Source organism: Hypomesus transpacificus, chromosome 1 (genome assembly GCF_021917145.1).
Source record: "Hypomesus transpacificus isolate Combined female chromosome 1, fHypTra1, whole genome shotgun sequence".
NCBI classification, from domain to species: domain Eukaryota; kingdom Metazoa; phylum Chordata; class Actinopteri; order Osmeriformes; family Osmeridae; genus Hypomesus; species Hypomesus transpacificus.
In genome coordinates, this window is record NC_061060.1 from 1,807,527 (window position 1) to 1,824,021 (window position 16,495).

The 16,495-nt window shown below is 43.4% G+C and overlaps 1 protein-coding gene across 1 annotated transcript in view; it reads right to left on the minus strand.

Moving 5' to 3' along the window:
• Window positions 1-16,495, minus strand: part of fstl5 (follistatin-like 5) — an 81,209-nt gene that overhangs the window by 61,175 nt on the left and 3,539 nt on the right. The window contains 2 exon segments of the mRNA XM_047021551.1: window positions 1,728-1,758; window positions 8,812-8,953. Of these exon segments, the coding sequence (XP_046877507.1) occupies window positions 1,728-1,758; window positions 8,812-8,953 (173 nt within the window).

Genomic DNA, 16,495 nt, shown 5'->3' on the forward strand with positions numbered 1-16,495 from the left:
CCAGCCCTTTATGATAATGCAACCTCTACAATTACCAGCCTGACCTTCCCTGGTGGAGACAAATGGAGAGACGGCCGTTTACGGCCCCTTCCAAACGTTTAGTGGCAGACATCTTGGTGGCTATGCCACCTTTTGCCTGACATTGAGTCCTGTGTTGGAGTAGGGGAACGATGGGGTTGCAAAGTGTGTCTGCGCGTGTGTGTATGTGGGGGGGGGGGGGGGGGGGGGGGGGGGGGTTGAAAGGTGATGGGTTGACAGGTGAGATGCATCTGTCAAACAGTGCGAGACCACGTCAACATTTTGTCGAGGCGTGTTGTTGCCTGTGAGCTCTTAGCCGGTGGAGCGTGCGGGGGGGGAGATGACGTCAACAGATATACGAGAGGCAATTCCAACCCCTCTTGTAAGTGTCATGGTCTTGTCCCATTTACAGCAAAATAGTACGATTACAGTCCAGGGAATATCCAAACTACATCTGAGTGTAAGTGTGTAACAGCCCTGTAAAGAAGCTGTACCTAACAGCTTCTCTCTTCCACTCTCACTGACCCTCCCAGAGAAACCAGATTCACAGCTCAACCAAAAATAGAATTACCAGGCAGAGGATGTGCCAGGGAAAGAATTCATTACGTTTGTCATTATTGGTGATGGTAATCCTTTATGTAGTTTAGGCATCATAAGCCGGTGGTTTAAGTCGGAGGAAGACTTGCAGGATATCAAAGGTACACTCATTTCCACAGCTGTCTAATCTTCGGGTTTGTCAGTCAGTACACTTCTTGAGGAGATGAGAGGGTCAACACAGATGGAAACGACAGGACATCTGCCATTTTTAAGAAGCCAAATGAATTCCCATAACGCACCACAGCTAAAGCATTTTTTATGTAGGTAGACGTTGCAGTGTCCTTTCTAGCATGAATCTAAATTATTGACACTTTAGAATCTGAGTGTTTCTATGGGCAACACTTTATGATTACATTAACTAACATGTGACTACATAGCAACACTGCTACAGTACGTAGTTACATGTTAGTTGATGTTACCTTAATGTAAAGTGTAACTACAATGTTGTTACTATGTAGTTACACGGTAGCTAATGTTACCTTACTGTAAAGTGTACAATGTTGCTACGCAGTTACCTGTTAGTTTATGTTACTTTAAGTGTTGCCTTACTATGAAATACAAAACCAGGTGTTGAAACAGTGAAAGTGCACTATTGGCAGTCTATTATTTAGACCTCAACGGCACATCTGAGGTCTGGTGGGAAGGTGTTTTCTGTCTCTTTCACCAAGCCACAGATACACACATACAGTGCCGTCAGCTTGCAAAGGAAAGTGCTTTCTCTCTTCCCCATCCCCTCTCCACAGCTTGAGGTCGATACACCTAAGATGCTCATCTGCCTTCTTCTTATTGATGTCCTGCAGCCAAAGTGGACAGCGCGAAACAAAACAAGGTTTTTGAACCGGGGGGAACCACTTTATACTCACCCTCAACCCCCAAATCCTCTCAGGATTTTTAGATACAATCCACATTATTTATTTTTGGGGGGGGGGGGGGTTATAAATGAATTTGGGGGATTGGATTTATTGAACCGGTATGCGGTAGTTAATTATGCAGTGCAACTTTTATTCATGGTGGAGGAAAATTCAAACTAAGTTTAATATTGTTTTCAAATGTTTTGAACTGCAGTAAAAGTAGTATTGTGGAAAAGAGGAATAAGAAAGTCTGAACTTTACCCTTGATATGCAGGGTCCCTTGGTTCCCATCCTGCTGAAACAAACACAAAAACAATGGATGAGATATCTAAAAGTCATACAATATATTCATTTAGGAATCGGTATTAGTGCCAACAAAGGTATACCCGGAAGCGTTTTGCTTCCGGGTAAACAGACCCTCAAAAAAAAGCACAACTAAAAGTTAAAATAGAGAACACACTAAACAAACAATCCACCTCTACTGTTGCTGTGTTAGATGTTGAATACTGAGAAATCATATTATTAAGGCTAATAGGTTACAGCGGTTGAATATCAATAGCAGGGTGTCTGACAGTAAACATCAGGTATGACTAACTTTGTCCAAGATACACACACAAGAGCAAGACGAATTGCAATTAAAGATGTTCCATAACATTATGGTTTCATGTCTATATAATTTGACAATGCTGCCTGTATAAATACATATACGGTGTATATATATATATATATATATATATATATATATATATAAATATACACATATACAGGAAGCATTGTCAAATTATTTACCACTGAGTGGTCGGCATATTGTGAACAATGATGTGTACGGAATAAAGGCTCAATTATCAAAATGCTCTGCTGTCACAGATAGTTCTCCACAATCTCTTAGTGGGAAGGAAATGGCATAAATATTTGATTATATCACCATCAATGCTTCAGTAGCTTCTCCCTCCCTCTCTCCCTCCCTCTCTCCCTCTCTCCATCGCTCTCTCTCTCTCCCTCTCTCTCTCTCTCTCAGCCAGGTGGTTCTGGACAGACAGGAAGCTATACCAGCTGGTCTGGGGTCAGTAACAGGAGTATCTGCTGACAGCGCAAAGAAAAGAGCAGTCTCTTCGTTATCTAAGGATCTGCATGGAGAAATCAGCTTGTTCTCTTCTCCGGACGCCCCTGCAAATCTATAAAATCCACAACCCAACACCGAAACCGGTTCAGAAAGCAAATGTTTGAAGAAAACTGGTATTTGTGTACAGGGCTTGGTAAGGACGCTTGTTGGAGGACATTTTTTTCTAGCTATTGTCAGTTCCATGACAACATAGACAGACACAGTCACTTGTAAATAGTTTTGTACTACATTTCATTTCATTTCATTTAGTCATTTAGCAGACGCTCTTATCCAGAGCGACTTACAGTAAGTACAGGGACATTCTCCCCGAGGCAAGTAGGGTGAAGTGCCTTGCCCAAGGACACAACATCATTTGACCCGGCGGGGAATCGATCCGGTAACCTTCTGATTACTAGCCCGACTCCCTCACCGCTCAGCCATCTGACTCCACATTTTCAGCATACTGTACATAGAGACTGAAAAGAAGATTTCCACATGTCTGGTTGAGAGCATATTGATGTTACTGAGTCTGACAAAATAGAGTTGCACCTGTCAAGTGTAGAAACTTGAATATTTTGAGTTTGCCCATTCCTTGGTATGAGGAATAGCATTATGAGTGGAAAACGTTTTTTATATCTAGACAGTATACAGGAGGACATATTAAAAGAGGTGGCTCAAATAAGTGTCTTGTCTGAAGCTTTTAACTCTTAGTCCAGCTAGTCAGTTTATATACCATTCATCTCTATATAAAATATGCAAAACTAATACGATATAATTCCACGCTAGCGCTGACAAATGCTGTTTTGCCTTATTTAATCCTCATAAACAAATCGTGAGTGAGTTTAATGCCAAGCGCGTCTTAAAATATCCCAACTTCCAGAGCAGGTAGTGTTATTAACAGGATAAATGAGCTGGAGAGCTACTGTGAAGGTTTGAAGGCCAGATTTTCCAGTGAGTGATTTCCCTGAGGTCCTTGGCAGGCCCAGTCCCTGGGGACCGGACGCCCAGCTGCAGAACCAGTGCCCCATCTGCCCCGGCTACAGCTACAGCTGGCTAACTGCCCGCCTGCATCGCTCTCCATCTTTATCTCTCTCCCTCCCTCACTAGCCGTCCTGAATTCCCAGGGACAGTTTCACCAGAGCTTGCCCTTCAACCTGATATTCTTTCTTTCTCTGTCTCTCTCTCCATTTCTCTCTCTCTCTCTCTCCATTTCTCTCTCTCCATTTTTCTCTCTCTCTCTATCTCTCTCCATCTATCTCTCTCTCCATTTCTCTCTCTCTCTCTATCTCTCTCCATCTATCTCTCTCTCTCTATCTCTCTCTCTCAATTTTTCTCTCTCTATCTCTCTCCATCTGTCTCTCCATTTCCCCCTCAGCTCAGTCAGCCTCTTTCACCCCCTCCCTGCCCCTCTTTCTCTGCCTCTCTTCGCTTATCCTCTTTTAATCTAGATTTGCCGTGTGTGCAGACTACTGGGTAATGGCTGTTCTCTCAGTTCTCAAGTACTCAAGCTAATCTTAATTATTTCCTGACATGACATCTTCTAAACACCACAGCAACAACTAACTCAGACACTTGCACAGTGGTTGAATTCAGGCCCTAAATATAGCTGTATATTTTTGCAGTCGTCTTAGCCCTTCTCTCGTTGGCTGGTTTGGAAACAGATTTGTGTGGATCCCAGGTAAGGCAGATGACAGGAGTTTGGAGACCTGTGCTCTTAAGAAGATGTATTCTGTACTCCATGATTGAAGGGGTCTCCTACTGGTACATTTAATAAGGTCACACAACTTATGTGAATGTTCACTTCATGAAGCAGACTGTGCACATAGCCTTCTTCTCCGTGGACACTTGCACTGTTATAAAAATGTAAATGTATATATTTTATACGTATAAAGCAAAGTCATTCTAGTGGCTTCCTGACGTCTCAGTCATATCTAATTCATATTTAATCAATAACAACTAAATCTATTTTATACACAAACTTTGATATCTCTTTATGGGTTTATTGAATAAGAATCTTCTAAATACTTTTCTCATATATTGTGTAACAAAAAGCCCAACTTGGCTTAGTGAGGGAGTCACAAATGAGGCTATTTTTTACAATAGGCCACATTTTTCAGCCGGCAGATCTGACTGATGAATTAAGTTCTACTCCCACAAGACAAATTGTATGGAATGCTAATGCTGCAGTGACATTTCTATGCTATTGTATTACTTTAATGCACCTTACACATCAATTTCACCATGGCAGAATGCTCATCTATCATTTCACGAGGCGAGCCTTACCAAAGCAGAACTGTATATTTTTTGGTGTATTTTTTGACAGTTCTTAATACAGTGCCATAAATCAAGCTTTATAAGTCCCTTACATGCAATGTACAATATTATAGAAACTATTCTCCTTTGGGGATTCAAAGCCACAACTGACATGTTGCAAGCTGTGTAGTCCACATCAGTCCTCCTTCTAAGCCTCAGAACACCTAAAGCTACCTGCTTTCCTGGACATTAACGTTGTCCTCCCTCTAAGCCTCAGAACACCTAAAGCTACCTGCTTTCCTGGACATTAACGTTACGTTTTACGTCAACATTTTATTCATTTTGCAGACGCTTTTATCCAACGCCACATAAACATAGTACACACAGCGCCCTGGTAGCTCACCAGGTAAATACACATCGTATAGGCTGAAGCCTTACCGCAGCGGCCTTGGTTTAAATTTGGCCTTTACTGCATAACAACTGTTCAATAAAGCATGAACAATGCCCGAAATATCTCTCTTTAAAATAAACATACAAACTAGAGGGGTACAATTTCTGGGGAAATTGTGAGGTGTGCTTGTTGCAGTTGAGGTATATTTTATATTTTACTTAACCTATTGTTAAGAATTCATAGATTAAAAAACATAAAATGTATATTTGTTACTGCTTATTTACACTTCAAATTACAAAACGTGAAAGTGTTGAATGAAATTAGGTTCTCTTACTTTCCCGGGTGCTAAAGGTAGGCTGATGATGATGTGGGAGCCCCACATAACGTAGTTAAAACAGTTGCATTAAAACTAAGAGAAAAGGGCAACCCTGTATAAACATTTTCCTAAACTATACTATGCCTTAATCTTCCCCTTCTAGTGATATTTTTAAGCATTTAATCAAACTGCATTTCATTCATAATTAGACCGCCTTTGAAACAAGCTAATTCAAACAACAGCATTGTCAGTAGCCTACCATCTGCTTACAGAAAATATGCCCCCAAAAAACGTAAATAAGATAAAAACAGCGAATATAACAAGTTTGTGACACATTTCCAATTGAACCTGTTGGTTAGCATGTAGTCTAATTAATTTGTTTATACCAGTGGCGGTCCTAGCACATTTGGCACCTCGGGCAAGGGGCAAGGTTTACACCCCCCCCCCCCTCCCACCCCGGGATGCCAACCTGGGCACCCGCCAGTTCACACGCTCCCACGCAACACTTTGAATTTCTCACGCTGAGAAGTAAGGAATAACTCATCTCGCTATATACAATTAATGGACGAGGCGCAGGCATACGGAGGAAGGTTTTCTCCCGGGGTGAGAGCTGTCTCAAGTTAAATGCCACCTTATAGTCCCCCCCCCCCCAGTTGATAGGTATGGTAATCTCCCGACAAAACCTGATAAAACTTGAGGGCCCTGCATATGAGAGAGAAGTTGTGCACATTGAGTACAGCAGGAGATCAAGGATCAGAAGTGAGTAGCTCTAACAGTGTTTTAGTCGTCAGAGTCAAGCAATAGTCTGTATTTACTAGCCACCTCACAAAGTAACCATATCCCAGCCACCAGACAGCTGCTGTTCTGCTGTTGGCTGGTTCTCCCAACACTCAGATTTGACTGAAAAGAGAAAGAGTTGCATCAATCTGCCCTTCAAACATTTCCTGTCTATTTTCTGAGTGGCATTTAGCCTTTCCAGTTAGTCTTTTCAGAAGCTAAGCTATGACTGGACTGACAATGGCCTTTTAATACAATTACCAATGTTGTGTTTGGTTGGATTGGCTCTCTGGAGCTGAGACAAGTTGCAAAAGTCACATCTTTGTTTGTACGAAAGCAAACGACAACGAGCGGTCTGGGTTGTCTGAACGGTGTGACATCATCTCCACTTCTGAAGCAGCCGGGGGCGTAAAGGTCACCCTGGCTAGTTCGCCATCGCTCCCAACAGCATAAAAGAAAAAAAAATGATGAAGTGGGGAGTTGTGTAATTAAAATCCTGACACCAGTAGGAAAGAACATGTAATCAATATGCATCGAGGATGCAATCCATCGCGTGCATGTTCAAAACTGCATAATGACCGACGAAGCGCAGTGTTGGGGCTGAGGGTGCAAATGCACAAAGAGGGGAGGACAGCACTGCTGCGATGGCTTCATTCATCACAACAGATTATGATTAATATCCAGCTCAGATGCTAGTCGTCCACTGTGACCATAACTCACACTGGGTATTAACAAGCTGAGCCACAGTAACAAGTCATAACTTTTTTTGGGGTGGGGAGCCGTGCTATTAAACCTACTGTAGTTTAGATTATAGCTTCCTTATCGTGCTGTGCACCAAAAAACCTTTTTAATGAGTAGGGGACTATAGAGAATGGTTTGCAATCAGTGGCAGCAGTAAGACCTGGGCTGCACTCATTTTACCCTGACTTTGCGTGTTTTGAATATTAATGATGTGAACTCAGGGGGCCAACTTTGATACGATATCTACGCTGGCCAAGCATGCGCGATAAGTGATAAAGAAGTTTGCCTTCGAGGTGGAATCTGGTTGTCCTGCAATGTGGGTCACACAATTAAACTCTTGTTATTAAAAATTCCTGCACATAGTGTTATTGTCATTGGGTCCATTATTATTATTATAATCCATTCAAAGACTCGTTGGCACAATGTGGTGCTTGTTTCTCTGCTTGCTAAGCTTCACAGTAGTTTGGTGGGAGAGAGCCAGGGTGTCAGTGCTAAGGATCATAACGTCTGCTGCTCAGTAAAGCTGGAACAAACCTGATTGATGAACTCATTATTTGGCCCAGGCAGTTAAAAGTCTCAGGGTTTAAATTATTACACACATAGAAACACTTGAAAGAGGTCCCTGCACTCATTTCAGGAACCACAGTTAGAGATGTATGACGTTGCAGCTAATTCTGAAGCTTTAATGTGTCCAAACTGCAGGGGGGAGAGTACAGTAGAGACTGCAGGCTCATTAGTTTAGTTTCTGATGTGCATGTTGCTAAAACTCTGGTCTCTAGTCGTGATTTGGCAATAAATTATCAATGCAGCTGATCGTGAACAGTGCTGTCTGATCCCTGCTTCTGTTCATCAGTAGGCAGTGTAGACAACGTACAGTAATTATATCAATGTTCTATCAGCGTTCTGGCACTGTTCCCCCAGAGTCACGCATCACACGAATGATCCATATTTTCCCCCCAAAAACGACCCTCTTTTGAAAGCAGCTCTTCTGTCAAAGTGACCTTTGTGTCTTTGTCAGCTTTAGGAAGACTCCAGGCTCTGGCTCTGTGAGCACCATCTCCTGTTCTGCTCACTGCCATCTGTCCATACGTCTCTCTCTCTCTCCATCTTCCCCACTCCATGTAGAGTGTAGCAGGACGTGAGTACACACACATACAAGCCTGCAGACTAGAAACCCAGTCCAGCTTCAGTTCCCACTGCCAACATAACCCATTCCAGCCAGCAATAAATGATCTATTACGTAACGAGGCAATCGACACACTCACCACTGTCATTCTTAGACATCTTAGACAAGAAAGCTCAGGAGATAGAAACAGATTGACAAAGAGATACCGTGGAGAGAAAGAAAGAGGTAGGGAGATGGGAGTGCATGTTGTTGTTGATGGCTAATGGCTCCTGTAGATTCTGACTGAGTTTGCTTTCTACTTTATCAATTCAATAGAAAAATAAAATCAATTACACTCAAAGTTGGATGTTTTGCTGAAAGCCCCCTTTTAACCTTCACTCCTCCTTCCGTAACCTCGGTCCACAATCCTCCCGCATTTGTTTGATAGTCTTGGATAATCACCCCATTGACAAACCCAGCCAGCAATAAATCATTGAGTATTTATTCTGAGAAACACCCCCCCCCCCCAAAAAAAAAAAATCTAAAACAAAGTTGCTTCACACGCTGCATCGGGCCTCCAATATAATTAGCTTCATAATTGGCAAAACTGCAGGCTACTCTTGTTATGAAAGGCTAATGGAACAGGAAGGAAATCAATACCTTGTGTCGGAACCTCACCACCGGTCGATAGGGCAGCTGCCCGAGTCCCTCCTGGTTGGGTCTGGCCTCCGCGCTGGGCAAGACGATGCCCAACAAGAACACAGCCAGCGACCAACATCTGGGCGTCCTCATCGGTATGTTCCTGTCAAAAACAGAATTAGAACCAGTAAGCGTTCTTCGCGACTGTTACGGAAGGTTCGATACTGCACCGTCGAGACAATGAATCAAACGCTCGGAAATTAGCGTTCGACAATGAGAAACTGCAGATTCGTCTTCGGTTTAAACTAACCCTATCAATAATAAGTGCTTCACACTCCCGAGAGATTAGATCTCGTTGGAATCCATTAAGTGGAAATGGGCGTCATGAGTAAATCAAGATAAAAAAAGACACCAAGAGTTACCACGAGACGATAATTACTGTGTGGTACCATTTTAATTAGATTGATGACTGTTGAACATCTCTTTGTAGACATTGTTTAATGCCCACATTTTCCGTATCATTGAACCTGACGTTAACAGAAATTAGTAGGTTACTGTGTATTTCCAATAAGTGAATTTTACTTGAGCTGGATGTACAGGGCACATGCATAACTTCCTACAGTAATTGTTTTATATTAAAGGTGTATCTGACAGCACAGGGAACAGCAGCCTACATGGGAGAAGGGCCTAAGCAGGTACAAGTCAATAAGTAACAGTGTGTTTGTTATGGAAGGAGAATAGTGACAATGTTTTGAATTTTAAAAGGCATTGAATACTTGATATTGAAATTTAAACACCACCGAATTTGTTGGTTTTGAATTCACCTCACCTTCAAATAGAACAAAATCCAGGCTGCTCAAATTCGAATGATGAAATTCAGATCAAAAAATGTTTTGCCGATAAAATTAAGATTGCAACATCCAGGATACCAAGGTAAGGCAATCGAACCATCTCACAGGAGGGTCTATCTGCAGACCTCTCTCCTCAGGCCCCTCTCATTCAGGTGGAGCTGCAGATCAGTCATACAATCACAGCCTGGGGTTTGAGGAGAGAGGTATGGTCTGAGGCAAGCATTTCCTTGGTATTCCGGATGTTGCAATCAGATTTTTTTTGCCTCCAATATTTTCACCTATTTCTGAAGCTTAGTTCTTTTTTGGGGGGGGAGGGGGATTTTAATTTTACTGTTTGAATTTCAGCGGCTTGGATTTCTGAACCTGGAATTTTTGGATCCGATTTTTTTTTTACATTGAAAAAAAACGTTATATTTCAATTTTAAAGAGGTGAATTTAAAACCGACAAATTCAGAGGTGTTTAAATTTCAATATTAAGTATTCAATGCCTTAAAATTCAAAACATGATGTCACTGATTTGCTTCAACAGTTAGTGGTATCAAGTAAAAGACATACACACAAGCATTTTCCCACTTATTATAATCTAGAATGGCAAAGAGGGTTTAGGTTGGTTATATAGATGCTGATCTGTAGGCATCTGTGAAGCCCTCTGTGACATATCTTGAAAATAGGGCATTCCAAATACAGTACTGTTAGATTTGATTGTATGGTAACACCATGCATTTGCATAGCAGTTGTAATGAAGTCTACCTCATGTAAAGTGATGCCACTTTGTCTATCAATTAAAACAATTTAAATCCCATTTCAGTCCATGGGGTGTCATGTATATACATCATTCCTGAAAAGGATATTAAGATTTCCATGTTTCATTCCCAATACAACTCACACTAAATGATTCATAACTCAGTATGAAAACATGGTTGACCTCGCCACAACACCAATTAAACACCACGGTGAACGGTAAACCCACAGCAGTTGGAGGTAGAGGGGAGGGGGTGGAGGTGGGGGGGGAGGGGGTGGAGGTAGAGGGGAGGGGTGGAGGGGGGGGGGAGGGGTGGAGGTAGAGGGGAGGGGTGGAGGTAGAGGGGAGGGGGTGGAGGGGGTGGAGTAGGGAGGTGGAAGGACACAGCCAGAGATGCTGGTTCAGGCCTCTGAAGAGCGGTAGATCAGGTGAACAGGAAGTAACATTGTTGTCCTGGTGATCTCTGACAGAAATTGTGGCCCTTGTGCACCCAAGCTGTGCCTGGAGGTTAAAGGTCAACATGTCATCCATCTCAGACAAACTAAGTGCTTGTGCTTCTGTAACTTGCTGGCATGGCCTGCTGCACTTAGCCTGGGATCCCTCCTCCTCCACATACTACTAATTCTCTTTTTCCTCTTATTACTCCTCTTCCTCCTCTTCCTCCTTCTAAGTCTACTTTGTTCATCTTAACAGCAGCATCTGCCAGTATCATCCATTACCTGGCCCTGTCTGTTTGTTACATGGATTATTAATGGTATGATGTTGTTGGATTATTGTGTCACACAGATGCACACGATGTGTGATGTATTGACATTACGAGGACTATCCTTTTTATTTAGGCGTGGTCTGTTGACTGAAGTCTGTCTGGTAAATGAATAATTTGTTTTGGGGGAAATCTATCTACTACTAATTTGAAGATATTTCCAATCATCTAACATCAAATAAACCATCCACAGTACTAAATTACAAGAGCGGAGTGTGCTTGGGCAAATTCAATAAATAAGTTATGAAGTGTACTTTGGAATCACATTAGCTCTCTTTGTTTTTCAGCCAATGAGATTCAGAAGCATCCCTTGACAACTTAGTTTAATAAGATAATTACTAATGCTTCCAGTTATCTGTGTGTGTGTGTGTGTGTGTGTGTGTGTGTGTGTGTGTGTGTGTGTGTGTGTGTGTGTGTGTGTGTGTGGGTTTGTGGGTGCAGGAGTCTTTGTTTGGAAAGCCCAAGAAGAAAGTGAGGCAGAGATATTTTTCCATTTCTCCCCCCCAAGGGAGAGTCATCATAACTTTGGCCGGTGGCTATAAATCCTAGCGAGCATGTCTAAGCTTCAACATTGACTTTCAAATGAAGACGACCCATTGCTCACTATGTACACAGGGCATCACGGCTCGACTGCCTTCCATCTAAGGCGCAGCGTAGCCCTGTTCTGCGGTCTGCAGTACAGGGTCTGCAGTACAGGGTCTCTGGTACTGGCTCTGCATCACAACAAATGACTACTGACAGACAGAGGCAGCTGTTATTGCACGGACTACCAAAGCAGGATCTGTGACAGCAGGCAGCGATAAGATCCACCTATAAGGTCATTCCTGTCAGGTGACAAACTTAACCTGAACTTTACCTTTTAATCTGATTGGTTGAGGCTAAGATGAGTCCTTCGTTCCAGTGACCCCCAGCTTATTTTTCTTGAAGCGCACGTTCACTTGTGCGGGATGGAGGCGCAAAGAGACGAAGCGTAGCGGGATGTCGGGGGAAAAGAAATGTGTCTCGATTTCAAACACGGTTTAGGGGAGAGAAAAAGATAATGACAAACATATGACATTTTAAACTCTTGACTGAAGCTGTGTGACTAAAGTTGTGTGACTAATCTAAAGTTCCAGAATTCAGCAGAGTGCTCTGTACTTCTACCCGTACTCTATTCTACCATATGCTCACCCCCCCACCCCCTGTGAGACGATATGTTTAAGAAAGCTCAGTTGTATTTCTCCTTGAGAGATCAGTGGAGTTGGAGTACGTCTGTTTGTCCCTGGGATGTCCCTCCTGAATGAGTGCTGTGGAACAACTGCCGTCTATTTGTCGGGTGAAGTAATATCATCAAGTCATCATAGCCTTTCTCTCCCTCTCTTATACCCAACTGTGTTATGAAACGCATGAAGGGGCTCTTTCGTTTCAAGGCAGAGGCAAAAACGAGGTGCTACTTGAGCTCTGAGCAGAAACACTCTCAGGGATAGTTTACGCTGCACTGTTTTTTGTTGTTAACCAGTCAAACATTTATCCTAGTACAGACAGGAGAGCAAAGACTGTCTCAATGAATGTGTCCATACATGAGCCTCTCCTTGTCTCAAATAGTAATTCCACACCGCACAAGATCCAGAGGATTTATTCGACCGATCTTTCCTACCTCCAATACCATGAGCCAATGTACAGTACTGTACCAGTTTTGGGCACTGCATTCAAAACTCTCATGAAGCCCAGGAACTGCAACAGCATGTAGGTAGCGTTTGAGGAAAATACTTTGTGGACAAAGCTCTGAATAATATGACCCTGCCATGACTTGACATACCCATGTGCATAGATATGACATCTATGAAGGGAAGATGATTTAAAACTGACATGAATGCAATCTCGGGGGGGGGATTATGCACACATCAGTGAGATGAAAAGTCTAGTAAATTGGAACGGCAACAGATGTTGTATTAGGACGATTATGAGAGACTTTGTCATTTGAATGGGTGGTGACGGTTTGTAATCTAGCCAACTGTGTAGCCAGCTGTATGAGCTGACAGGTAACACGGTTTCGATCCAGAGCACAGCCTGTAGTTTGTCAGTCATCTGAATCAACGGGGGGGAGGGACAATATCCTCTAGTCTAATGAGTCAGCTTCATGAACCTGTGAAACCCTTTTTGCAGAGAACATATTGTGTTTTAAAAGAGAGAGGAAAGGAAATCGAGGTAAACGGTGCTTAGTGTCAACTGTGTAATGACACACTACTGCAGTGGGTAACAGACATAAAACAACCCCTGCTGCAAAAATATCAGTTATTTTCAAATGGCTTCAAGTACTGCAAACATAAAAAACAAGTCAGGCAAACAGTTCTCATCAACAATCCTTTAACGACCGACAGGCAAATGAAAAAGCTCTGAGAAATCTGTGAGTCACCAATCACATTTATGCAATTTATGCACCAATCACAACCTGACTCCTCCCTCTCTTCCCGGAGGGCAATTAGGATTCTCTTCCAGCATCTCCAGGGCGTGTCATGTGACCTAAGCCCCCTGGTCACATGGTTGTGTTCTTAATAGGATGAGTGTGGAAACGGGGAGCCTTATCCAGGCCTAATCCAGGCCTAGGGATGGACGATAAATATCCCTGACTCATTACTCAAGGAACACTGTTTCAAATGCCAGAAGGATAACAGCACAGCAAGCCCTCGCTGGGAGATAACAGATGAATAAGGAGATATGCCTTTCGTGTAAATTTGTCGTCCACATGTTGGGAGGGTGTTATTTATCATCCCGGATCCCTTTTATGAGGCTGTTATCAGTTTCATACAGATATCTATACAAACGCATAAAATGTGATTACATTGAGCTTTGAACTCACGCTTGTCTCATTGTGCCTCCCCTTTCTAAATCCTTTGCACTGGAGATAAATTTGTCATTGAAGGAGAAATGTCAAAATCCTGTCAGGATGTGCCTCTGGGAATATATGCACGTGTGTGTTGGTCTGTCTGTCAGCTTTGTCCGTCTGTCTGTCTGCTCTGTCTGTCCGTCTGTTTATTGTATTTCATACAAACGTGTGGATCTTCCATGTTCTCATTGTTTTCCTAAACAGACCAGAAGAGCAGGTAATGATTGGTTCATGATTGCGTAGCCCTGAAGACGAAACCCAATCACGTCTGAATGTTCTCATAAAAAATTTAAAAAACAACTCCCGAAAATTCCACACGAAAAAAGACAAAACACTGATGGAATTTTACTGATCTGAAGCGGTAGTGAAGAGGACTTTCTGTGGACGGCTCTTTAACCCAATCAGAGGGAAGCGTCGGCGTCTGAACAGCAGTGAAAAGACATTCACTTTAAACTCTCATCAGATTTCATTGAAATACCCCCGTTATGAAAACCCCCTGCATCCCCCCCCCCCCTCTCCATGGTGACGGCCCCAGTCGACCTTTCCGAGACAAAGCAACGAGCACAAAGAGCCGAGGAAAGACAATGAGAGCCAGGCCGTAGGTGCTGAGGGCACCGACAGCACTTCAGACCAATTTCAGACACACTAACTAGCCTCCTGAGCCCTCTCAACAGCTCGCTTTCCTCCTGAGCTGGACCTCAGAGACGCCGGGGTTCCTCCGGGTTCTCCAGGGGGTTCTAATTGTCCCTTGAACATCTTCTGCACCGAGCCGTGTTCCTGGGCGAACCCTGCCGACCTTCCACGGTAGGGATGCGTCCTTCTTACCTCCACGCTGAGGTTGGTGACTCGTGGTCGGCCGTTGATGATGTTGTGACCGTGTGAGCAGGCACCTGCTGAACTGTGTCTCTGGATAGAGCAGGCACCTGCTGAACTGTGTCTCTGGATAGAGCAGGCACCTGCTGAACAGTGTCTCTGGATAGAGCAGGCACCTGCTGAACAGTGTCTCTGGATAGAGCAGACACCTGCTGAACAGTGTCTCTGGATAGAGCAGACACCTGCTGAACAGTGTCTCTGGATAGAGCAGACACCTGCTGAACTGTGTCTCTGGATAGAGCAGACACCTGCTGAACAGTGTCTCTGGATAGAGCAGGCACCTGCTGAACAGTGTCTCTGGATAGAGCAGGCACCTGCTGAACAGTGTCTCTGGATAGAGCAGACACCTGCTGAACAGTGTCTCTGGATAGAGCAGACACCTGCTGAACAGTGTCTCTGGATAGAGCAGACACCTGCTGAACAGTGTCTCTGGATAGAGCAGACACCTGCTGAACAGTGTCTCTGGATAGAGCAGACACCTGCTGAACAGTGTCTCCGGATAGAGCAGACACCTGCTGAACAGTGTCGGGATGGATGGAACACAGAGCTGCACCTGCTGCCACTCGGATGTTGTGTCGATGTTGTTGTCAATTCATGTTACGCATTCGGACCACTAAGTGAAATACTGAATACATTTTCAGAAGCAATTCAAAATACTGGACGTTCACTTTACTGTCACGGTATTTTGTCACTAGGATGATGCCTGCATCTAGGTTGATATCGATGTGTACTAGCGAGCGAACACATGTTAGTTAGATCATTTGGAGATCGTTTTTGGTTCACTGGTCGTATTGTTTCTGGCTTGTAGTTCTTGAGTCTTCGGTTGGAAACCAGCCGAGTACAATCCTTTTAGTTTTTCAGCTAACCATATACTGATGGTTTTCTTTCACTAATCACTAGCCCCACTGAAACCCTGGCCTCTGAGTCACGACATATCATTTTTGTTGAGCTTAAATACACACGACCAAGTTGCACAACGCCATCAACATTCTGTATGTGACAGAAATGTCAACTGGATGCCTTCACTTTGCCACTGCGATGAAATGCTTCTATGCGTGAGGACCTGCAGCAGGGGTGTATAGCCAGAAAAATATTTTTGGTTAGGCTTAAAAGAATATAGATAGGCATCTTTTCTGATATTTTTACTTATTGACTTTGCGATGTGTACCCGGTGCATAATTTTTGGGAGATATTTTTGTTTTTGGGTAGGCCTTAAAACAAAACAAATACCTGTGGCTACGCCCCTGACCTGCAGTGCTACGTATGAGAGCCACACGACTGTGTCTTTTACTGTGCATCTGGATCTGACACCAGCATGAACAGTCCGAGACGTTTTACGATCTTCGGATATCGTAGTTAACAGGAGAGACGGACCGTGACATAGCCTTCATACAGCCAAGTAACCGACTGAAGAACTGATGAGTGAAATAATGTAACAGGAATGGTTCAGAGACCACGTGGTCTTTAGCCTTCAAGCTCTTTTTGAAATGGGAGCGAGGTGATCTCATCTCTCCTGAACAACACTGTCCCAGTCAGTCAAAGCTTTGATCCATGGTGAACTGCAACCTGTGCAGCCATTTCAAATCAAAACTCGCCACACACCAAACACC